The sequence below is a fragment of the Megascapheus bottae genome, chromosome 9 (genome assembly GCF_031878675.1).
Source record: "Megascapheus bottae isolate mThoBot1 chromosome 9, mThoBot2.hap1, whole genome shotgun sequence".
NCBI lineage: Eukaryota > Metazoa > Chordata > Mammalia > Rodentia > Geomyidae > Megascapheus > Megascapheus bottae.
The window spans coordinates 16,661,140-16,680,453 of record NC_143517.1 but is presented as its reverse complement, the minus strand read 5'-3'; the positions used below and the strand labels follow the sequence as shown (position 1 = coordinate 16,680,453).

Sequence of the window (19,314 nt, the reverse complement as noted above, 5' to 3'; positions counted from 1 at the left end):
GCAGTCACAGACTGTCCCATATTAATAATCAGTCCCACTTCTGACACCATAAACACAACAATTAAACAGACACAAAGGACAACACACTTCGCAGCGCGGCTTCGGTGCAAAACCGAAAGGGGAAGGGCGTTCGAGGGGGAGCTCGGAGTCTCCCCTACCAGACGGACTAGAGAGTCCACAGACCGGGGCTAAGCCCCGAAACCAGATGGGTCAGAAATCTGACCCCAGACGCCTTCCGGGACGTCTCCCGGAGGCTGCGGTCGGGAGTACGAGCTCGTCAGCTCCTCCACGGGTCCGCCAGATACAGATTGACACGGCCGAGTCACAGATTCCAGAAATACTCTTAACATAAGACAAGACACACAAAAGACAACAGAAATTTGCTGGCCAGCTTACCTCCCGGAGGTGGGTCGGTGGTCCCTGGGTGGGGGTCTCTATCTCGCTGGGGCCTCCAAATGTTAGACTCCCGATTCAGCGGGATGTCTTCCAGACGGAGCCCCCTTCCCAAGGAACAGCGAGACCACTCAGTCGGATGCAATCAGCAAGAGGTTTATTCAGGAACACGAGTACTCGGGGCAACAAGGTCTCCTAGGAGACTTGCGCACCTAGGCTGGGGAGAGGGGGATATTTATGGGTGGCTGAAGCAGGTTACAGAAGCAGAAGCATAGTTACAGGGTAATGATTGATTAATGATTGATTATAATCACATTAGGTAAGTCTCAGCTAGGGGCTCAGCTAGGGGTTTATTGAATTTCCACTTGGTTAAACAGGCAGTTGACTGCATGTCTTGTTTCTGGCCATATTTTATTGTTTTATCCCTGGAATTTCCTCCTCTTATTCAGGTTCATAAGGTATACAGTTTCACTGACTCGAACCAACTCAAACTGCACATCCTGTTGGTTGTTCTTCAGCCCATTGTATAAACTGCAGCTACTTGCACTATTCTAAAGGCCATTCTTTTAAGACTTTGGATTATGTTTGTGTTGTGAAAGTACTATTACATTGTGGGGAGATATTAGATTTTATATTTCTCACAAGCTCTTGACACTTTTGTTTGCTTAAATCTGTCAAATTCTAGATTACAATATAAGAATGCTCACTTTCTAGCCTACATATAAGTTGTATTCTGCAAACAAATTTTAAAACTCTTGAAACAGCTCACAGTTTAAAAACAGATGATAAATCAGGTATCAATGACTTACACTTGTAATCTTAGCTACTAAGGAGACTGAGACTTGAGAATGAAAGGTTAAAACTAGCCTGGCAGAAATTCTACAAGACTCAATCTCCAAATAACTAGCAAAAAGGTAGACTGGAGATGAAGTTCAATTGGTAGAGCACCAGCCATGAATAAGAAAGCAGAGTAAGAGATCAAGACCCTGAGATGAACCTCAGTACTGGCACACAAATGTATGAATAAATGATCACTAAACTATGGTCTATCAATACTTGCCTTTGTCAATGTTTTTTTTTTTCTTTACAAGATCTTCAAGATCTTCTTGACTTTTCAAGATGAGTCAAGATATGTAGAATCCATGTGCATTTAATTCCAAAATGGGCCTTTATTACTGCAGGTGGTTACACAGAGTCTAAAAACCCTACTCTACTCAAGACTTAACTGGGCTTTTCTACTTTTAGATATTTGTAAACCAATTGAAAAAAGTAAGTATATTCTCCATTTTTGTTTATCTAATGCTGTTATCTAATGCTGGCTTAAACCCAAGGCCTGGGCACTGTCTTTGAGCCTTCTCAAGGCCAGTGCTCTACCACTTGAACCACAGCACCACTTCTGGCTTTTCTGTGTATGTAGTACCAAAGAATTGAACCCAGGGCTTCATGCATGCTACGTGAGCATACTCTACCACTAAGCCACACTTCCAGCCCTATTTTGAATTTCTTTCTTTTGCTCTTTCTTTCTTTCTTTCTTTCTTTCTTTCTTTCTTTCTTTCTTTCTTTCTTTCTTTTTAAATTCAGTTTTAATGTCAGAGTGCTATACAGAGGGGTTACAGTTACATATGTAAAGTAGTAAGTGCATTTCTTGTCAAACATTGTTACCCCCTCCCTATGTTGGAGTTTGTAAAGGAATAATTAGTCATAAAGTTGATATTTTGACTTCAGGAGGAGGCTGGGAGCTAAGGATCACATTTCAAAACCAGCCTGGCTAGGAATGCCTAGAATTACAGGCAGGAGCCATCAGCACCTAACTCATGAGACTCTTATCTCCTATTAAGTACCCAAAAGCCAAAAGCAGAGCTGTGGCTCAAAATCATAGAATACTTGCCTTGAGCAAAAAAGCTTCTCAGAGGCAGCACCTAGAACCTGGATTCAAGTCCCAAGATTAGCACACTCACAAAAATAAATAGCACTTAGTATCATAAAGCATTTTGTTGATTAGTTTGTTTTTATTGACCATCTACTACATGATTTAAGAGTAAGAGCCTTGACTGTCCTATTTATGACTCTGTTCCCACTGCTTATGAAAATGCCCATCACAAAGTAAATAACATCTATTTACTGAACAAATGGAATTAAATGCAAATATTTGTTGAGACATGCTTTTCTTTACCTTTTGGATTACAAAGAATGACGCTGTTTGCTTCTATACAAACAGAAGTTTGTGAGGTTTCTACACAGACTGGAATTCCAACAATTTTATATTCATTTCCCATTTTCATCTTATTTACTAATTCATCTAAAATTAAACACAGAACAAAATATTTACTAAACTTTTACATGGTCATAAGATCCAAAGGACCAGAACAAGTAATGATTCAGTAGTTATTAATGATATATTCAGTTTTGTTTACTATAATATCTGTATACAATGGCATCCATAATGCAAACTGGGACTGATAAATACTGATATGTGTATGAAATAGGAATTACGTTCAAGAAACATGTGATATAGCAACTAGATATCTCCCTAAAATGTAAGCAAAAGGAAAGAGATAACCCAGTTTAATATGCAATATATGTGCATTAATTGCTTATATAAATGTTCTCATAAGTTATAGTATTATTTAAAAACAGTGTAATGTTGAAAGGTGGTATTCACGAATAAGCTACTTATAAGCTACTAGTAAGCTACTTATAATTAGTTATTAATTAAAAACTGTAAGACAGGGTTGGGAGTTTGGCCTAGTGGCAGAGTGATTGCCTAACATGCACAAAGACCTGGGTTCGATTCCTTGGTAACACATACACATAGAAAAAGCCAGAAATGGTGCTGTGGCTCAAGTGGTAGGGCTCTAGCCTTGAGAAAGCCCAAGGATAGTGCTTAGGCCCTGAGTACAAGCCCAGGATTGGCAAAAAAACAAAAAACAAACCTGTAAGACAGTTATTTTTATCTCTACTTGATATACGAAAAAAAGAAAACCTATGAGGGCAAGTGACTTGTATGGAGCTAGATAACTATCAAGTGGAGAACTGACATGAAGTTATAGTTGCCTACAAGATCTACTCTTTTAGAGAAGGATAGATTCTTCTCTTACACCCATAAAAAGGCAACGTTTTGGATGAGTTCAAAATTTATTTAAAAAAATACAATGAAAAACATGAGTCTCTATTCTATAATCAAAAATTGGTTGGTCCTAAAATTACCAAAAAAGGTTTACAATGAGAAGCAAAAGATTAACTTCGCTATGTGCAGATCAGTGACTTTCTCTGTATATAGAGATAGCTAGATAGATAGACAGATGGATGATAGATAATCTTTCTGTATTTCCCTCCCTCACCCTTCAACTACAAGAAATATTTTGGTATATCCTGTAGACATAAAATTAAGAACTATGCTCAATAATTAAGAAACAAGATAGAAACATGTTGGGAGCCAGAGTGGAATCAAACTGTACCTTGACTTGCATCAGACGATGGCTATATTGTCTTATTGCTTTCTGGCCCTATTCTATGTAAATGACCTGAGAATTACCATATGAATGTAACACCTGGAGGTTCCCTGGGAGAGGAGGAGGGAAGAAAGGGGAGTGGAAAATAAACGCGGCAGTCTCGGCAGTCTTTGCCTGGACTGCGGACATCCCGGACCCGGTGTGTCTGTCTCTCTTCTTTTTCTTCCTAGTCCTTGTCCCCTATTTCAGGAACCCCAATCTGCGAACCCTGGTTTGCTGCCGGTTGGCCCCGGCAGAAACAATCAGAAACACTAACAAAAACTAAAATAAAAAAATAAATAAAGGATGCAAAATTAATTATAGGAAGCAAATTAGAAACTATCATGAATAGTTTTTAAACTGTTTCCTGGAATCTTTCTCTTTTTTTTTTTTTCTTTGCCAGTCCTGGGGCTTGGACTCAGAGCCTGAGCAGTGTCCTTGGGCATTCCTCAAGGCTAGTGCTCTACCACTTGAGCCATAGCACCACTTCTGGCTTTTTCTGTGTATATGGTACCCAGGAATCAAACCCAGGTCTTTGTGCATGCTCAGCAAGCACTCTACCACTAGGCCATGATCCTGGAATCTTAGACCTCGGTTGATGTGTCCCTAGTTCACAGGAAATTAGTTCATAGTTTCTAATCTTTAATCAAGAGGAAAATAAGTAGGCTAGGAAGACTAGACAAGTCATTTATATAAACCCCAAAGACCTGCATCTAGTCATTTTATTTTATTTTGCTGGTCCTGGTGATTGGAACTCAGGACCTGAGCACTCACCTTGGGTTTTCGTTCTACCACTAGAGCCACAGTTCACTTCCAGCTTTTTTCTACGTATCTGGTACCAAGAAATTGAACCCAGGTATTCATGCATGCTAGACAAGCGCTCCACCACTAGGCCAAACTCCCATCCCGTCATTTAATTTTTTTTTATTTTTTTAATTTTTTTTTTGCCAGTCTTGGGCTTGGGCTCAGGGCCTGAGCACTGTCCTTGGACTTTCTCAAGGCTAGCACTCTACCACTTGAACCTCAGCACCACTTCCGGCTTTTTTCTATGTATGTGGTACCGAGGAATCAACCCGGCTATTTGTGCATGCTAGGCAAGCACTTTACCACTAGGCCAAACTACCGGCCCCCCGTCATTCAATTTTAAATAATATATTTGTATCTTCCTTCCCCTGCCTCCTCCCCCACTTTTTTATTTTTTAATAACGTCTTGCTGTGTTGTTCAGGATGCTTTCAAACTTGCAATCATCATGTTAGGATGATAAACATTTGTATTCTTCAGAAGAGTTTATTTAGGGAAAAGTTTTTCTACTAAAATGCACGCTGGAACTAGGCACTAGTGAAACACTCCTGAAATCCAAGCTACTCTGGAGGCTGAGATCTGAGTATTGTGGTTTGAAGTCAGCCCAGGCAGAAAACGTCTGTGAGATTCATATATCAATTAACCACTCCTCCAAAAAGCCAGAGTAGAGCTATGACTCAAGTGATAGAGTACTGGTCTTGAGCAATAAAGCTCAGGAACAGCACCTAGGCCCTAAGGTCAAGCCCCAGGACCTGCACAAATAAACAAACAAACAAAAAAGCAAGCTGGATAGCCACTTATATTTCTTTGTTTTGGTTTTGGTTTTGCTTTTGCCACTCCTGGGGCTTGAACTCAGGGCCTAAGCACTGTCCTTGGGCTTTCTCAAGGCTAGAGCTCTATCACTTGAGCCACAGCGGCACTTCCAGTTTTTTCTATGTATGCGGTACTGAGGAATTGAACCCTGGTCTTCGTGCATGCAAGGCCAAACTCCTGGCCCAGCCACTTATATTTCTATGTTGCAATGTAATATATATATATATATATATAATTGAAAATATAGATATTTGATGCTGGTTGCCTGAGTCTGAATCTTGCCTGTACAACTTACAAGCTGTGTGACTTTGCTTTCTACCACTTGAGTCATACCTCCAGTTCTATCTCTGTGACCTTGGACAAGGTATTTAGCAACTCTATATCTCAGTTTCTACATTGTAAAGTGAGAACTACATTTAAAAATGTATTAACAGGATCCAGGAGTGTGGCCTAATGGTAGAGTTCTTGCCTAGCATGCAGAAAGCCCTGGATTTGATTCCTTGGTATGACACAAAAAGCCAGAAGTGGTGCTGTGACTCAATTGGTAGAATGCTAGCCTTGAGAAAGCCCTAAGACAGTGCCCAGGCCCTCAGTTCAAGCCCCAGGACTGACAAAAGAAAAAGAAAAAAAATGTATTAACAGAACTACATTAGGGTTGCTGTGACTAAATAAGCTAATATTTGTTTACAAATTAGTTACTATTTCTAATTTAAATGCCTGTCTTTGTCCTAACTTTCTTAACTCGTGCTTCCCATCTATGATTTATGGCATCTAGGACCTTCCTAAATTTCTCTAATTTTCCCAGAAGGAAAAGAGCCCCATATTTTTGCAGTTTTGGCTTCTAGATAATGATTCTTCATTTCCTAAATATGCTTTGCTTCCTGAGTAATTGTTACTGTGAGTGTTTTCCTCCTACACGGAAGAATTTGTCCATTCATGGCTATTTTGTGGTGTGTGTGTGTGTGTGTGTGTGTGTGTGTGTGTGTGTGTGTGTGTACTAGGGCTTGAACCCAGGTCCTTGAGCTTTTACTCAGTTCTTTTTTTTTGCCCATGTGTGGCTTATACTTTTTGAAGTACACACAACACCACTTCTTCATGGGAACATATCCAAATAATTCTTCATAGTTAATCATATGTAAATGTTAATTCAATTATTTTAAAAATGCTAAGATTTTACTATGTGCAGAAAAACAGCCAGTCTTTACTTCAGCTAGGCATGGTGGTGCATGTCTTTAATCAATACCTGAAGGCAGAGAGTGAGAGGGTCCTGATTCAAGACAACACTGGGCAAATCACAGGTGAGACTATCTTAACAAAGAAGCTGAGTGTGATTGCTCACTCCAGGAACCCCAGCTATACAAGAGACTTAGTAGGAAGATCAAAGTCTGATGCTGGCCCCTAGCAAAAATGTGAGACCTAATGAAAAACAACTGAAAGCAAAAGGGGTAAGTGGCATGATACAAAAAGAGAGAGTACCTGCCTCGCAGGAATGAGGCTCTGAGTTCCAGTGCAGTCAAAGAAAATAACAAAGAAATTTAAAAAAACCTCCAGTTTAACATGAGATAATGGGGGAACATTGTCATACAATGGCTATGACTCTGGGATTTAGCAACCTAAGAATAAGACAACTTGTAATAATTTCTCATTTATAAGCATGAATAAGTCAATTCCTTATTTTATAGCCATTTGTTTCAAATTCTACATACCTCTCAGGAAAATTGTAAGAGATTGAAACCTAAATGGCTGGTTTTTAGTATACCCTTGAAAAGCATGAATAACTTTTGTGGTAATTATTTCAACTATCTGTTTATCTGCAGACAAAAAAACAAAATAAATTAGTTATTAGAACATATGTGCAATTTTGCTTTTCATATTAAAATATCAGACACTATTTTGAAAATTATAACTCCAAAATGTAAATGCATTTTTACCACCAAGTACTCTAAATTTTCTGTCTTCTTGAAGTGAAGATGAACAAAGATTACACAAAAAGTCATTTCTTACTGTTGATGATTCTGTAGCACCAGGCACATGCACTCTTATATACTGAAATCCTGAAAGAAAAAGAGCTTTCAGATTTGGCTATGTTCAATAATTTAACACTAATTCAGGGCATGCACCATTCAGTTTTGCACTAGGGTTCAGAGAGGATCAACTAATGTTCATTATATTATTTTTGCCCTTATGGTTAATCTCATATTGTTACTTTCTCTGACTTTGTTACCTGATACATATATATGTTGTGGGTTGTGGGGCTTGAACTCTGGGCCTGGGTGTTGTCCTTAAACTCTTCAGCTCAAGGCTACTGTCCTATCCCTGGAGCCACAGCCCTACTTCCCATTTTCCAATGATTAATTGGAGGTAAGAGTCTCACAGATCTTTAGTGCCGGGCTTGCTTTGAACCATGATCCTTAGATCTCAGCCTCCTGAGTAGCTAGGATTACAGGGTGAGCCACCACGCCCAGCTACCTGGTATATTGTATATATGTTTATTTGTTTATGTGAAATAGGAAAGGGAAGGGGGAAAACAAGATGATTGGGAGGGAGTGGGAGGTAGGAAATGGGGCCAAAAAACATGAGAAGGGGTATCAATGTGCGAGAAGTAATGCACCTACTACCTGATGAATGTAATTGTAACCCCTCTATATATTATCCTGACAATTTAAAAATAAATGAATAAAATTTAAAAAAATCAGGAATGGAGCTGTGGATCAACTAGTAGCACAAAAGCTTAAGTGCCCCAGGACCTCTCCTTCCCTTCTCCCCCTAAAAAAGAAGGATTGAGCTGGTTAAGCCAAAGAGTTTACAGAGTATCCTTAAGTAGACAAGGAATAGCATGGAACAATATATATGAAAAGAGCGACATTTAACAATGTAAAAGTACTTGTAAAACTGCTGGGTGGAGGGAAAGAATGCATTAGAAGATAATCAAATTTACATTCATTATAATTTGAAGCAATTAGTAACTGTAAATGTGATTTGAAATTAAGCAATATATTGATGGATGTTTTGATTTTACATTTTAATATTTACCTTTTGAAAAAGGGCATCCTTCATCTGAACAAAGAAACCTTGCACCTTGTGAATACTTGGTTATAGTTGTCATTGCAATCACAATTCCTTGCATCATATAAAATCTCTGAGATGTATAATCAAGTGGAAACTCACAAATATCAAAATCATAACTTGGCAGAGGAGGTAAATGTGTTAATTTCAGCACTATATTAATCTGGTAAGAACATAAAATGGTATTAATAAAAATTGCAAACACAATTGGACTGCACAGTAAATCAAGGGAATGCTCAGAAGTCATTTTTGGCAATTCTGAAGTTTCAGGGCCTCACACTTGCCCTTTACTACTGAGCCATTCCCCTAGCCAAAGAAAAGAGAGTCAAAATTAAACAAGAAAAAAATCTTATACACTAATTGTTTCCACTCAAAACACATATTGCCTGACTAAATTCACTAAACAAGAAGAATAGTGAATACTTCTAGTACCCATTTTTTTTTTTTGCCAGTTCTGGGGCTTGAACACAGGGCCTGAGCACTGTAATTAGGCTTTTTCCTCAAAGCTAGTGCTCTACCACTTGAGCCACAGCACCACTTCAGGCTTTTCTATATATGTGGTACCAAGGAACTGAACCCAGGTTTGTGCCTGGTAGACAAGCACCCTACTGCTAGGCCAAACTCCTGGCCCTTAGTGGCCAAATTTTTACCTCTAAATGTAATTTCTCACTAACAGAAACTAGGGCTCCCAGGGAGAAATGACTGGTAAAGCTCTGGGATGAAATATATACCAAATGGAGTTGGGGCATTTCCTTGTGTCAGAAACTAAGGAAACTATCAAAAACGAATAGTATGTATCTAAAGGACGTAAGAACAATCTTGAAGGGCATTCTCTCTACAAAGATCAACGGTATGATAATATAACATTGAAATGATAGTTTCATTAAAACATATCAAAAACAAAGCCATGGAGGTGCATATCTGTGAGCCCAACTAAAAAGTAATTAAGAATAAAACAATAGAAAAAGATTTGCTTCAAAATATTTCAAATAAAATAGATGATATACATATGCCAGACTGAATTTGAGTGGCAAGTATACGAAGGTCCACCATACTTATAACTTTACTTTTGGCATGTTTGAAGCATTTTACTATAAAAATGTTTAACCTTTCAATTGAAAACGTGGGAAATAAAAAAGCATATGTAAGGTAGTTGTGATAACTAATCTTGATTCTCTACTTGGTTGGAATGAAAACTATCTAGGACATTAGTAGAACACTGCAGGATGCACCTGTGAGGTTATTTGAAGAGAGGATTTACTACTAGGGAAGACATAGCCTAAATGTAACTAGTTCCATCTTATAGGCTTAGGGCCCAGATAGACTAATAACGGGGAAATCAGGGAATACAGGAGTGGAATATTCTCTTCTTTTCTCTCTCCATATCCCCTCTCCTTCCTGATTATCATTATGTTACAGGCTCTGCACGGCCAAACTCTCCCTACCATGATGGTCTGTAATCTATGAACTGTAACCAAAATTAAATAATTTTGTTGGTCATGGGGCTTGCACTCAGGACTTGGGTGCTGTCCCTAAGCTCTTGAGCCACAGCACCATTTCTGGTTTTCTGGTGGTTGATTGGAGATAAGAAGCTAAACAGACTTTTGTGCCTGGGCTGGCTCTGAACCACGATCCTCAGATCTTAGCCTCCTGAGCAGCTAGGATTATAGGCGTGAGCCACCCACACTAGCTTCTCCCTTCATTTATGTCAGACATTTTGTCACAGTTTCATAACAAAAATCTAACAAGAAAAATTCTATAGAACTTGGAAAAATGTGATTTTTTTCTTTTTGCCAGTCTAGGACTTAAACTCAGGGCCTGGGTACTATCTTTGGACTTCTCAAGGCTTACGCTCTTCTATTTGAGCCACTGGTTGTTTTCTGTATATGTGATGCCGAGGAATCAAACCCAAGGCTTCCTGCATGCTAGGCAAGCACTCTACCAGTAGCCCACACTCCTACCTCGGAAAAATTTATTTTTTTCCCCCAAAATGTTCATAAAATGATATTTCCAGCACCTTTCCTCATGCATAATAACAAGCAGAAAACACTAGACATGAATGTACATGCAGGCCACAAAATTTAATTTTTTTAGCAAATAAAAGTTATGAATATAAAAATATTAATTTACAAGTAATGTGAAAGTTTTCAGCTACATTTTCTTTATTAATGTTAGCTAAAATTGTCAGATGTCAGTGGCTCCTGCCTGTAATTCTAACTACTCAAGTAGCTGAAATCTGAGGATCATAGTGCAGAGCTAGCCTGGGCAGTAAAGTTCATGAGACTCTTACCTCCAATTAATCAGCAAAAAGCAGGAAGTGGTAGTGCACTATCCTTGAGCAAAACGAGCTCAGGTATAGTAACCAGGCACAAGTTCAAGCCCCAGGACCAGCACAAAAATACAAAAACAAAGCAATAACAAAAAATAGTTAATTAAAACTTACTTGAGTTTCAGTCTGCAACTGTCCAATTAATGAAAGTGTCTTAATAGCAACAAAACAGACCTGTGATTTCAAATAAACAAGTTACCAAAAATTCCATATGATATAAAATTATTTCTTTCTTTAACTTACTGATTGAAAAACTTGTGCAGCTTTTAAAGGATGATGTAAAATGTGATTTCCAAGCTCAGCATCTAATTCAACAATATCAGAGGGATTTATCAAAATATTGAATCGATAGACAGCATAACTTTGTTTTGAATCTATAAAAATACACAAATGTAAAATTTACTATTTCTATAAACATATATTTGAAAGCTTTAACAAAGTCACCTTTGCTGAACATACCATTGTAGTACTTGCAATCATCTATAAACTTTTGGAGGCCTCCACTTCTGTCAAGATAGATAAGGGCTGCGTCTTTCATTTTTAGATTTGACATTTTTCTCCTAGTTAAAATTCTTCTCTATTACTAATGGATTAACCCACAGTTACTGATAGACATTACAGGTGGTGAAATTCATAAAAAGGATGAAGAAATCTAAAAGTGAAATAGAAATAAATTTTACTTTTGGAGATTTCTAATAAAACTTTACTACCTTAAAACTGGAAACAAAATAAAACTAGGTAACTTTCCAATTCTCAAAATACCTACACAAAGAACAATTTTCTTTTGCCAGTGTTTGAGAGGTCCTTGGCTTTGAACTCCATCTCACACATGTTAAATACAAGCAACTTCTACAACTCCTAGAACTCCACAAGAGCACAGAGAGCTGGGAATGTGGCTTAATGGTAGTGTTTGCCTAGCATGAAGCCCTAGGTTTGATTCCTCAATACCACATAAACAGAAAAAGCCAGAGGTGAGGTTGTGGCTCAACTGGTAGCATGAGAGCCTTGAGCAAAAGAAGCCCAGTCCCTGAGAATAAGCCCCAGGGCTGTTAAAAAAAAAAAAAGAGCACAAAGAATAGGATCCTTATATGTCTTCATAGGCGAGGCACTAAAAAAGATGCTCACTGAAATAATATTAGATGATACTGTTGTCTTGTAGGCTTAGTATCTTTATTTGTAAGAATGAATGAGGGTACATTAGGTGACGGAATGTATTATGTCTGCTTCAAGAAGCTACCAATTTAGAGAAGTCAGAAATAATGGCCAATAATTTACTCATTATCAATTATTAATTTGTTATCTGCTATTTATTGGACAATCTGTCAGAAGCACTAGGGATACAAAAAGAGTATAATTTGATTTCTATCCTTTAGAAAGAGTAGTGAAGAAAGACATATGGAAACCATTACATGATAACTTAAGAGCTATAAGAGAAATATGAATCTACTAGGGAGGATTGAGGGGACATCATATGAAATATTTTATAAAATTTGGCATCATTCTGTGTATTGATCATATTTTCTATTGTTTTAGGACATTTTGACTATAGATTGTGGGTTCCTACAAAATTATGAATTCTGCTTTAAAGATGACATCTAGCAGATGAATGTTTCTCTAACTGTAGGAAAGAAGAAAGAGTATTGCAAAGACAGTTTAACACTATTAATCCTCATTATGAACCCGATGCTATTGGATCCAACACTGCCACTGAAAGGAGCTGAGCCTGCTTTCCAAAGATACATAATGCAGTCAGTCTGCCCTTTTCACTATTTCACTTTAGAGTTTATCCCTGGCCATAGACACGATTTTTTTTATTATTTTTAAATAATTTTTTATTGTGATTAATAGAAGGGTTACATTATATTCACCAGATAGAAGGTGCATAACTTCACAAACATTGATACCCTTTCTCATGACATGGTCGCCCCTCCCGTTTCCCCCCTTCCCTATCCAATTTCAAATACCAATTAAGCACATATAAAATATATCAGATAACAAGGTGAAATATTGTAACAATATGAGATAACCAAGGGATGGCAAAAGAGATGAGCGATAACAGTACATTAAGGACAACAGTCACTCATTATATGGCTTTTGTTTCCTTATCCTGAAGGTCCTTACATTTAGTAGACACGATTTTTTTTTTATTTTGGGGGTGGGTTTTTGTTTTTTTTGTTTTTTTGTTTTTTTTGGTCGTGGGGCTTGAATTCAGCCTGGGCACTGTCCCTGCAGACTCTTCAGCTCAAGGTTACAGCCCTACCCCTGGAGCCACAGCGCCACTTCCACTTTGCTAATTGGAGATAAGAGTCTCACAGACTTTAGTGCCTGGGCTGGCTTTTAACTGAGATCCTCAGATCTCATCCTGAGTAGCTAGAATTACAGGTGTAAGCCACCACGCCCAGCACAACATCAGAACATCACCTTCTTGCTTCATTGTGCAACTTTCTGAAGTCCATCTAGAAAGATGTGTGTGTGTGTGTGTGTGTGTGTGTGTGTGTGTGTGTGTGTATACTTGAATTTATGGCCTTGAAGTTCTTGCTTGGCTTTCTTGCTCAAGACTGGTGCCTTACTTGAGCCATGCCTTCAGTAACTACTACAATTTTTTTATTTTTTTTTTTTTTTTTACCAATTCTGGGTTTGGGCTCAGGGACTGAACACTGTCCTTAGGTTTTCTCAAGACTAGAGCTCTACCACATGAGACACAGCAACACCTCTGGCTTTTTTCTATGTATGTGGTACCGAGGAATTAAACCCAGGTCTTTGTGCATGCCAGGCAAGCACTTTACCACTAAGCCAAACTCCCGGCCCCAATTATTACCAAGTTTTTTAAGGCACAGAAGAATTTTCTGTAGGGTCAGATTTTTAATTTGAATGGCAACTCCTTCCCGTGTCTGTGTGGAAAAAAAAAAAGAACTGAAATCATGAAAGTTGACTATCAGTTTTCAGCTATTTCAATATCCCCAAGACATAGAAGGGCCAGTCAAGGGTATCAGAAATAAAACCGAACAGAAGAGATGAATTCTAGAATTTGAACAAGTCTTAGTGACCAGCTTACACAATACATATAAGAAAGAGTGTCAAAACGCATAGAAGCGTAGAGTAGTGCCCTACGCCTGTAACTCACCAGTTAGAACTTAGCCTGAGGGATTTTCAAGTTCCAGATCGGCCTGAATTACCCAGTCGGAGATCCTAATTCAGAATACCACGGCCTGGGGATGGAGAACTGTGATGTAGCCCTTGACTACATGGCCCTGGGATCAGTACCCAATTCACGGTATACACACACAGTATTTGTACATGTGTATAGGTATGTAGACAGTCTACACATGTGTATACACGTGTACACACATATGTACAGTTGCTGGCACGTGTTTATAAGGAAGCTGGATGCTGGTAAGGAAGCTCACGCCCGCAGTCCTAGCTACTCGGGAGGCTGGGATCTGAGGATCATAGTTTGAAGGTCCACGAGCATTTCGTTTCCAATTAACAACCAAAACACCAGAAACAGAGCTGTGGCGATAGTGAGCCTTGAGGACAAAAGCTCAGGGGCAGAGGCCGGGCCCCGAGCTCAAGCCCAGGTTGTGGGCAGATGTGCAGGGAAACCAGGAACAGCTGGTGTGGGCTACTGCCCCTCGGAGGGGCCTCTGAGAGGCTCCGAGGCTGCCGGGTCCGCCGGCCTTGCCCAGCGGGCCGCCCATGGTGCCTCTCTTCCCTGCTTCCCGCTTCCCGCCACTTCAGGGTCCAGGCCGCGCGGGCCCCTTGAGGCGCGCGGCGCCCATCAGCGCCGCGAAGAGACCCGCGCGGAGATGGAAGGCAGCGGCTTCGCTCCGGGGACACAGGGAGATTCCGCCCCCCCTCCCGAGCCGCCGCTATCCGCCCTGCAAGCACCCACCTGGTGCGGCGTGAATGTTCTGGCTCTTCCCTGAGGCGGGAGCGGGACTGGGGGGGGGGGGGGCTGGTGCGCATGCGTGCGCAGCTGGACCGTTAGCGCGCGCGCATGGCATGTGTTGCTCCTACCTTGCCAGGCAGAGTGTGGTGTGTGGAGCGTGGCTAGCCTTGAGCAAACAGTGTCCGAGACAGTGCCGAGGCCCCGAGTTCAAGCTCCAGGAATGGGAAAAAAAAAAAAATCTGCTGCAGAGGATGCACGACATACGGCTTAGTCACTTTGGAAAATAGTCAAGTATTTCCCCAAATAAATCTCAAAAGGATTTGAAAACGTGTGCACACAAAAACTTATACAGAAATGCTCGTAATAGCCTTAAAGCAGAGGCCTGAAGGTCCATCAATTGATCAATGGGTAGGTGTGGTACAGATGATCAGACCTTAAAGGCAATGAAAGCCAGGCACTGGTGGCTCCTACCTGCAATCTACACCTGTGAGGCGGGATTTCTAGATATACATGTATCTGAACATAATGCTTTGAATATTTTAATATCAGTATTTTTCGCATGAAAATTTAAATTCAAAAAAGTGATGCTAATACAATGAATGACTCCACTTTTACCTGCCATCCATTTTCAGTTTCCAAGATCTTTGCAATTACTTTTCCCCTCACACTTAAGATTGTGCTTAATGCTCCAGGAATTTATTTAAGTAAAATTCTAAAGAACGATTGTCAATTTATAATTTTTTTTAAAAAAGGCATAAGCGGACCAGGAGTTTGGCCTATTGGTAGAGTGCTTGCCTAGCATGTACGAAGACCCAGGTTCGATTCCTCGGTACCACATGCATAGAAAAAAGCTGAAAGTGGTGCTGAGGCTTAAGTGGTAGAGCTTCAGTCTTGAGAAAGTCCAAGGACAGTGCTCAGGCCCTGAGCTCAAACCCAGGACTGGCAAAAAAAAAATGCATAAGCCATCTTCCCCCATTCTGGCTTTGGAAAAAATTTGGCACTCTTAGTAACACAGTATTAAGTATTAAGCGCATGAGCTTGAGGCTCAAGTCCATCTTTTAGGATTTACTATAAAGCTGCATGATGAAGCAAGATAGTTATTCCCCCTGTCTCATTTTCAGCTGCACAGTAACACATTTTAACTCTTAAGTGTGAAGCTCAGTGGCATTTTATGTGAAAAGGTAATTTCCACTGCACCTAGCTTACTGGTTGAGATGGAAATCTTTAACTTTTGCCGAAGCTAGCCTTGAATTATAATTTTTCAAGTCTCCACCTCCAGAGTAGGTGGAACCATATAGGCAGGAACATATAGGCGGGAACCATCACACCTTGCCTGTTGGCTATTTGGGGTTGTTTTCCCTCTTTCATATGGCTTTCCTATTCATTTCTCTTTGGATTGACTTTTGTTTCTGTAAAGAATCATTGAAATTTTGATGGGGATGCATTGACTGTTGATTCTTAGGCCATTTTCACAATATTACTTGGGCCAATCCATAAACAAGAGAAGTATTTTTCATTTTCTGTCACCAATTTCTTTAGTGTTTTAATTTTCATTATACAAGTCTTTCATTTTGTTAGTTTATTCCGAGGTATTTTTAAAAATGAGGCTACTGTGAATGCGATTCTAATTACTGATTTCTTTCCCAGAGAAATACTGATTTTCGTAAGTTGGTTTTCTATCTTCATATGTTGCTGAAAGTGGTCAATAGCTTTAAGGTTTAAGCTTTTTAGTGTGTTTTTTAAATATATTTTTTATTGTAATTAATAGAAGGGTTACATGATATTTGCCAGATAAATGGTGCCTTAATTCCTACACATTGATACCCTTTCACATGTCATAGTCCCCATTTCCTTTCCCCCCTCCCCCACCCCTCATCTTGTTTTCCACCCTTCCCTATCCAATTTCAGATAATCAAATACAAATATATCCGATATATCAGGTAACAAAGTGAGATAGTGTAACAATATGAGATAACCAAGGGACAGTAGACGTGATGAGAGATAACATAGTACCTTAAGAACAACAATGATTAATTATATGGCTTATGTTTACATCATATTTTAAATGACAAGTTTAACAAACAATTATTCAAGGAGGGAATCTCTAATTACATTCTCTGGGACTTAGTCTTTAGAACTTAATCAAAATTAGGCTAAGGGTTTGTATGTCATAGAAACATATCAGTTTATGAAATAAAACATTATAATTATAGAGTCATAGGTTTTTTTGTCTATATAGTTGTTTGTATTTCCATTACCATGTCCATTGCTTTGGGTATGCAGTTATTGAGTCCTCACTCTTGTACACTTTGGATTTAATAACCACATATTAAGGATACCATGTGCCTGTGCCTATGAGTTCCAGTGTCTATCCTACTTTATCATGTAGCAGTTTCACAGTTTCCAGGCTGACGTTGAGGTCTTTGATCCACTTTGAGTTAATGCTTGTGCATGGCAAAAGGCTAGGGTCAATTTTTAGTTTTCTGCATGTGGCTGCCCAGTTTTGCCAGCACCAATAATTGAATAGACTGTGTTTGTTCCATTGTATATCTTTGGCTCCTTTGTCAAATACAAGTTGCCTATAGGTATATGGTTCTATTTCTGGGTCTTCTATTCTGTTCCACTGATCTTCTGGTCTGTTTTTGGGCCAGTACCAAGCAGTTTTTGTTACTATGGCTCTGTAGTACAGTTTGAAGTCTGTTATTGTAATACCACCAGCATTGCTCTTTTTGCCTAGAATTGTTTTGGCTATTCTAGGTCTTTTCTTGTTCCAAATGAATCTTTGGATTATATCTTCAATTTCCATAAAGAATGTCTTTGGGATTTTGATGGGGATTGCATTGAATTTGAATATGTTTTGGCAGTATAGCCATTTTCACTATGTTGATTCTCCCTAGCCATGAGCATGGGATGTCTTTCCATTTCCTAGTGTCTTCTTTAATTTCTTTCATTAGGCTTTAATAATTTTCATTGAATAATTACTTCTTTGGTTAAGTATATTCCTAAGTATTTTATTCTTTTGGGGGCTATTGCGAATGGGATCATTTTCTTGATTTGGCCTTCTGTTTGTGTATTGTTGGTGTACAAGAAGGCTACTGACTTCTGAAAGTTGATTTTGTATCCTGCCACTTTGCTAAAGTGGTTTATTAATTCTAGTAGTTTGGGAGTGGAGTTTGTTGGGTCACTCAAGTAGAGGATCATGTCGTCTGCGAATAAGGATAGTTTAATTTCTTCTTTCCCAATGTGGATCCCTTTGATGTCCTTTTCTTGTCTTATTGCTCTGGCTAAGGGTTCCAGCACTATATTGAAGAGAAGTGGAGAGAGTGGGCATCCCTGTCTAGTTTCTGATTTTAAGGTGAATGGTTCCAGTCTTTCGCCATTTAGTATAATACTGGCTGTAGGTTTTTCATATATGGCTTTCACTATTTTGAAGAATGTACCTCTTATTCCTATTTTTTCTAGTGCTTTCAACATGAATGGATGTTGTATTTTGTCAAATGCCTTCTCCGCGTCCAGAGAAATTATCATATGATTCTTATCTTTAGCTCTATTGATATGATGTATTACATTGATTGATTTGCGAATGTTAAACCAGCCTTGCATCTGTGGGATGAAGCTCACTTGATCATAGTGTATGATTTTTTAAATTTGTTTCTGGATTCTGTTGGCCAATATTTTATTGAGGAGTTTTGCATCTGTGTTCATTAGAGAGATAGGTCTGTAGTTTTCTTTTTTTGTTGGGTCTTTCCCTGGTTTGGGGATGAGAGTAATATTAGCTTCATAAAATGAGTTTGGTATTGCTCCTTCTGTTTCTATTTCTCGGAAGAGTTTCAAGAGTATAGGTGTTATTTCATCTTTAAATGTCTTGTAGAATTCCGCAGTGAAACCATCTGGACCTGGGCTTTTTTTGGTTGGCATTTCCCTGATTACTTCCACAATTTCGTTGTAAGAAATTGGTCTGTTCAATTTGTTTACCTCATCGTTGTTCAGTGTGGGTAGCCTATATTTATTTAAGAAATCATCCATTTCTACTAGATTTTCTTGATTCTTTGAATATAGGCCCTGGTAGTACCTATTCATTATGGACTGGATTTCTTGGGAATCAGTTGTGATTGTTCCCGTGGGGTCTCTAATCTTGTTTATTTGAGTATCCCCTTTCCTTTTTTTGATTAATCTTGCCAAGGGTCTGTCAATTTTGTTGACTCTTTCAAAGAACCAACTTTTTGATTTATCAATTTTGTGTATAGTAGATCTTATTTCAATCTCTGAAATTTCTGATTTTATTGTTGTTATTTCTGTCCTTCTAGCTGTTTTAGAATTAACTTTTTCTTGCTCCTCTAGGTGTTTCAGTTTTTTTTAAGGTTATTTACATGCTCTTCTTCGGTCTTTTTAATATGCGCTCGTAGTGCGATAAATTTGCCTCTTAGAACTGCCTTTGCTGTGTCCCATAAGTTTCTTTGTGATGTTTCTTGATTGTCGTTACATTCAAGGAAGTTTTTAATTTCATTTCTGATCTGATGTTACCCAGGGG

The 19,314-nt window shown here is 38.9% G+C and overlaps 1 protein-coding gene across 8 annotated transcripts in view; it reads right to left on the bottom strand.

Moving 5' to 3' along the window:
• Positions 1-19,314, bottom strand: part of Mcmdc2 (minichromosome maintenance domain containing 2) — a 45,729-nt gene that overhangs the window by 23,489 nt on the left and 2,926 nt on the right. For 3 of the 8 annotated variants that reach the window (XR_016536560.1, XM_090338654.1, XM_090338657.1), the window contains exons 2-8: positions 11,354-11,546; positions 11,138-11,268; positions 11,009-11,068; positions 8,533-8,728; positions 7,431-7,553; positions 7,206-7,310; positions 2,567-2,692 (exon numbers count right to left, since the gene is read on the bottom strand). Coding sequence is in view for 7 of the 8 variants with exons in the window: in XM_090338654.1 (XP_090194780.1) it covers positions 2,567-2,692; positions 7,206-7,310; positions 7,431-7,553; positions 8,533-8,728; positions 11,009-11,068; positions 11,138-11,268; positions 11,354-11,447 (835 nt within the window). In the remaining variant the exon portion in view is untranslated. Of the gene's footprint in view, positions 1-2,566; positions 2,693-7,205; positions 7,311-7,430; positions 7,554-8,532; positions 8,729-11,008; positions 11,069-11,137; positions 11,269-11,353; positions 11,547-14,018; positions 14,104-14,786; positions 14,829-19,314 lie in introns of those variants that run through there. The other 5 variants (XM_090338656.1, XM_090338655.1, XM_090338659.1 and 2 more) reach the window with 5 other exon arrangements.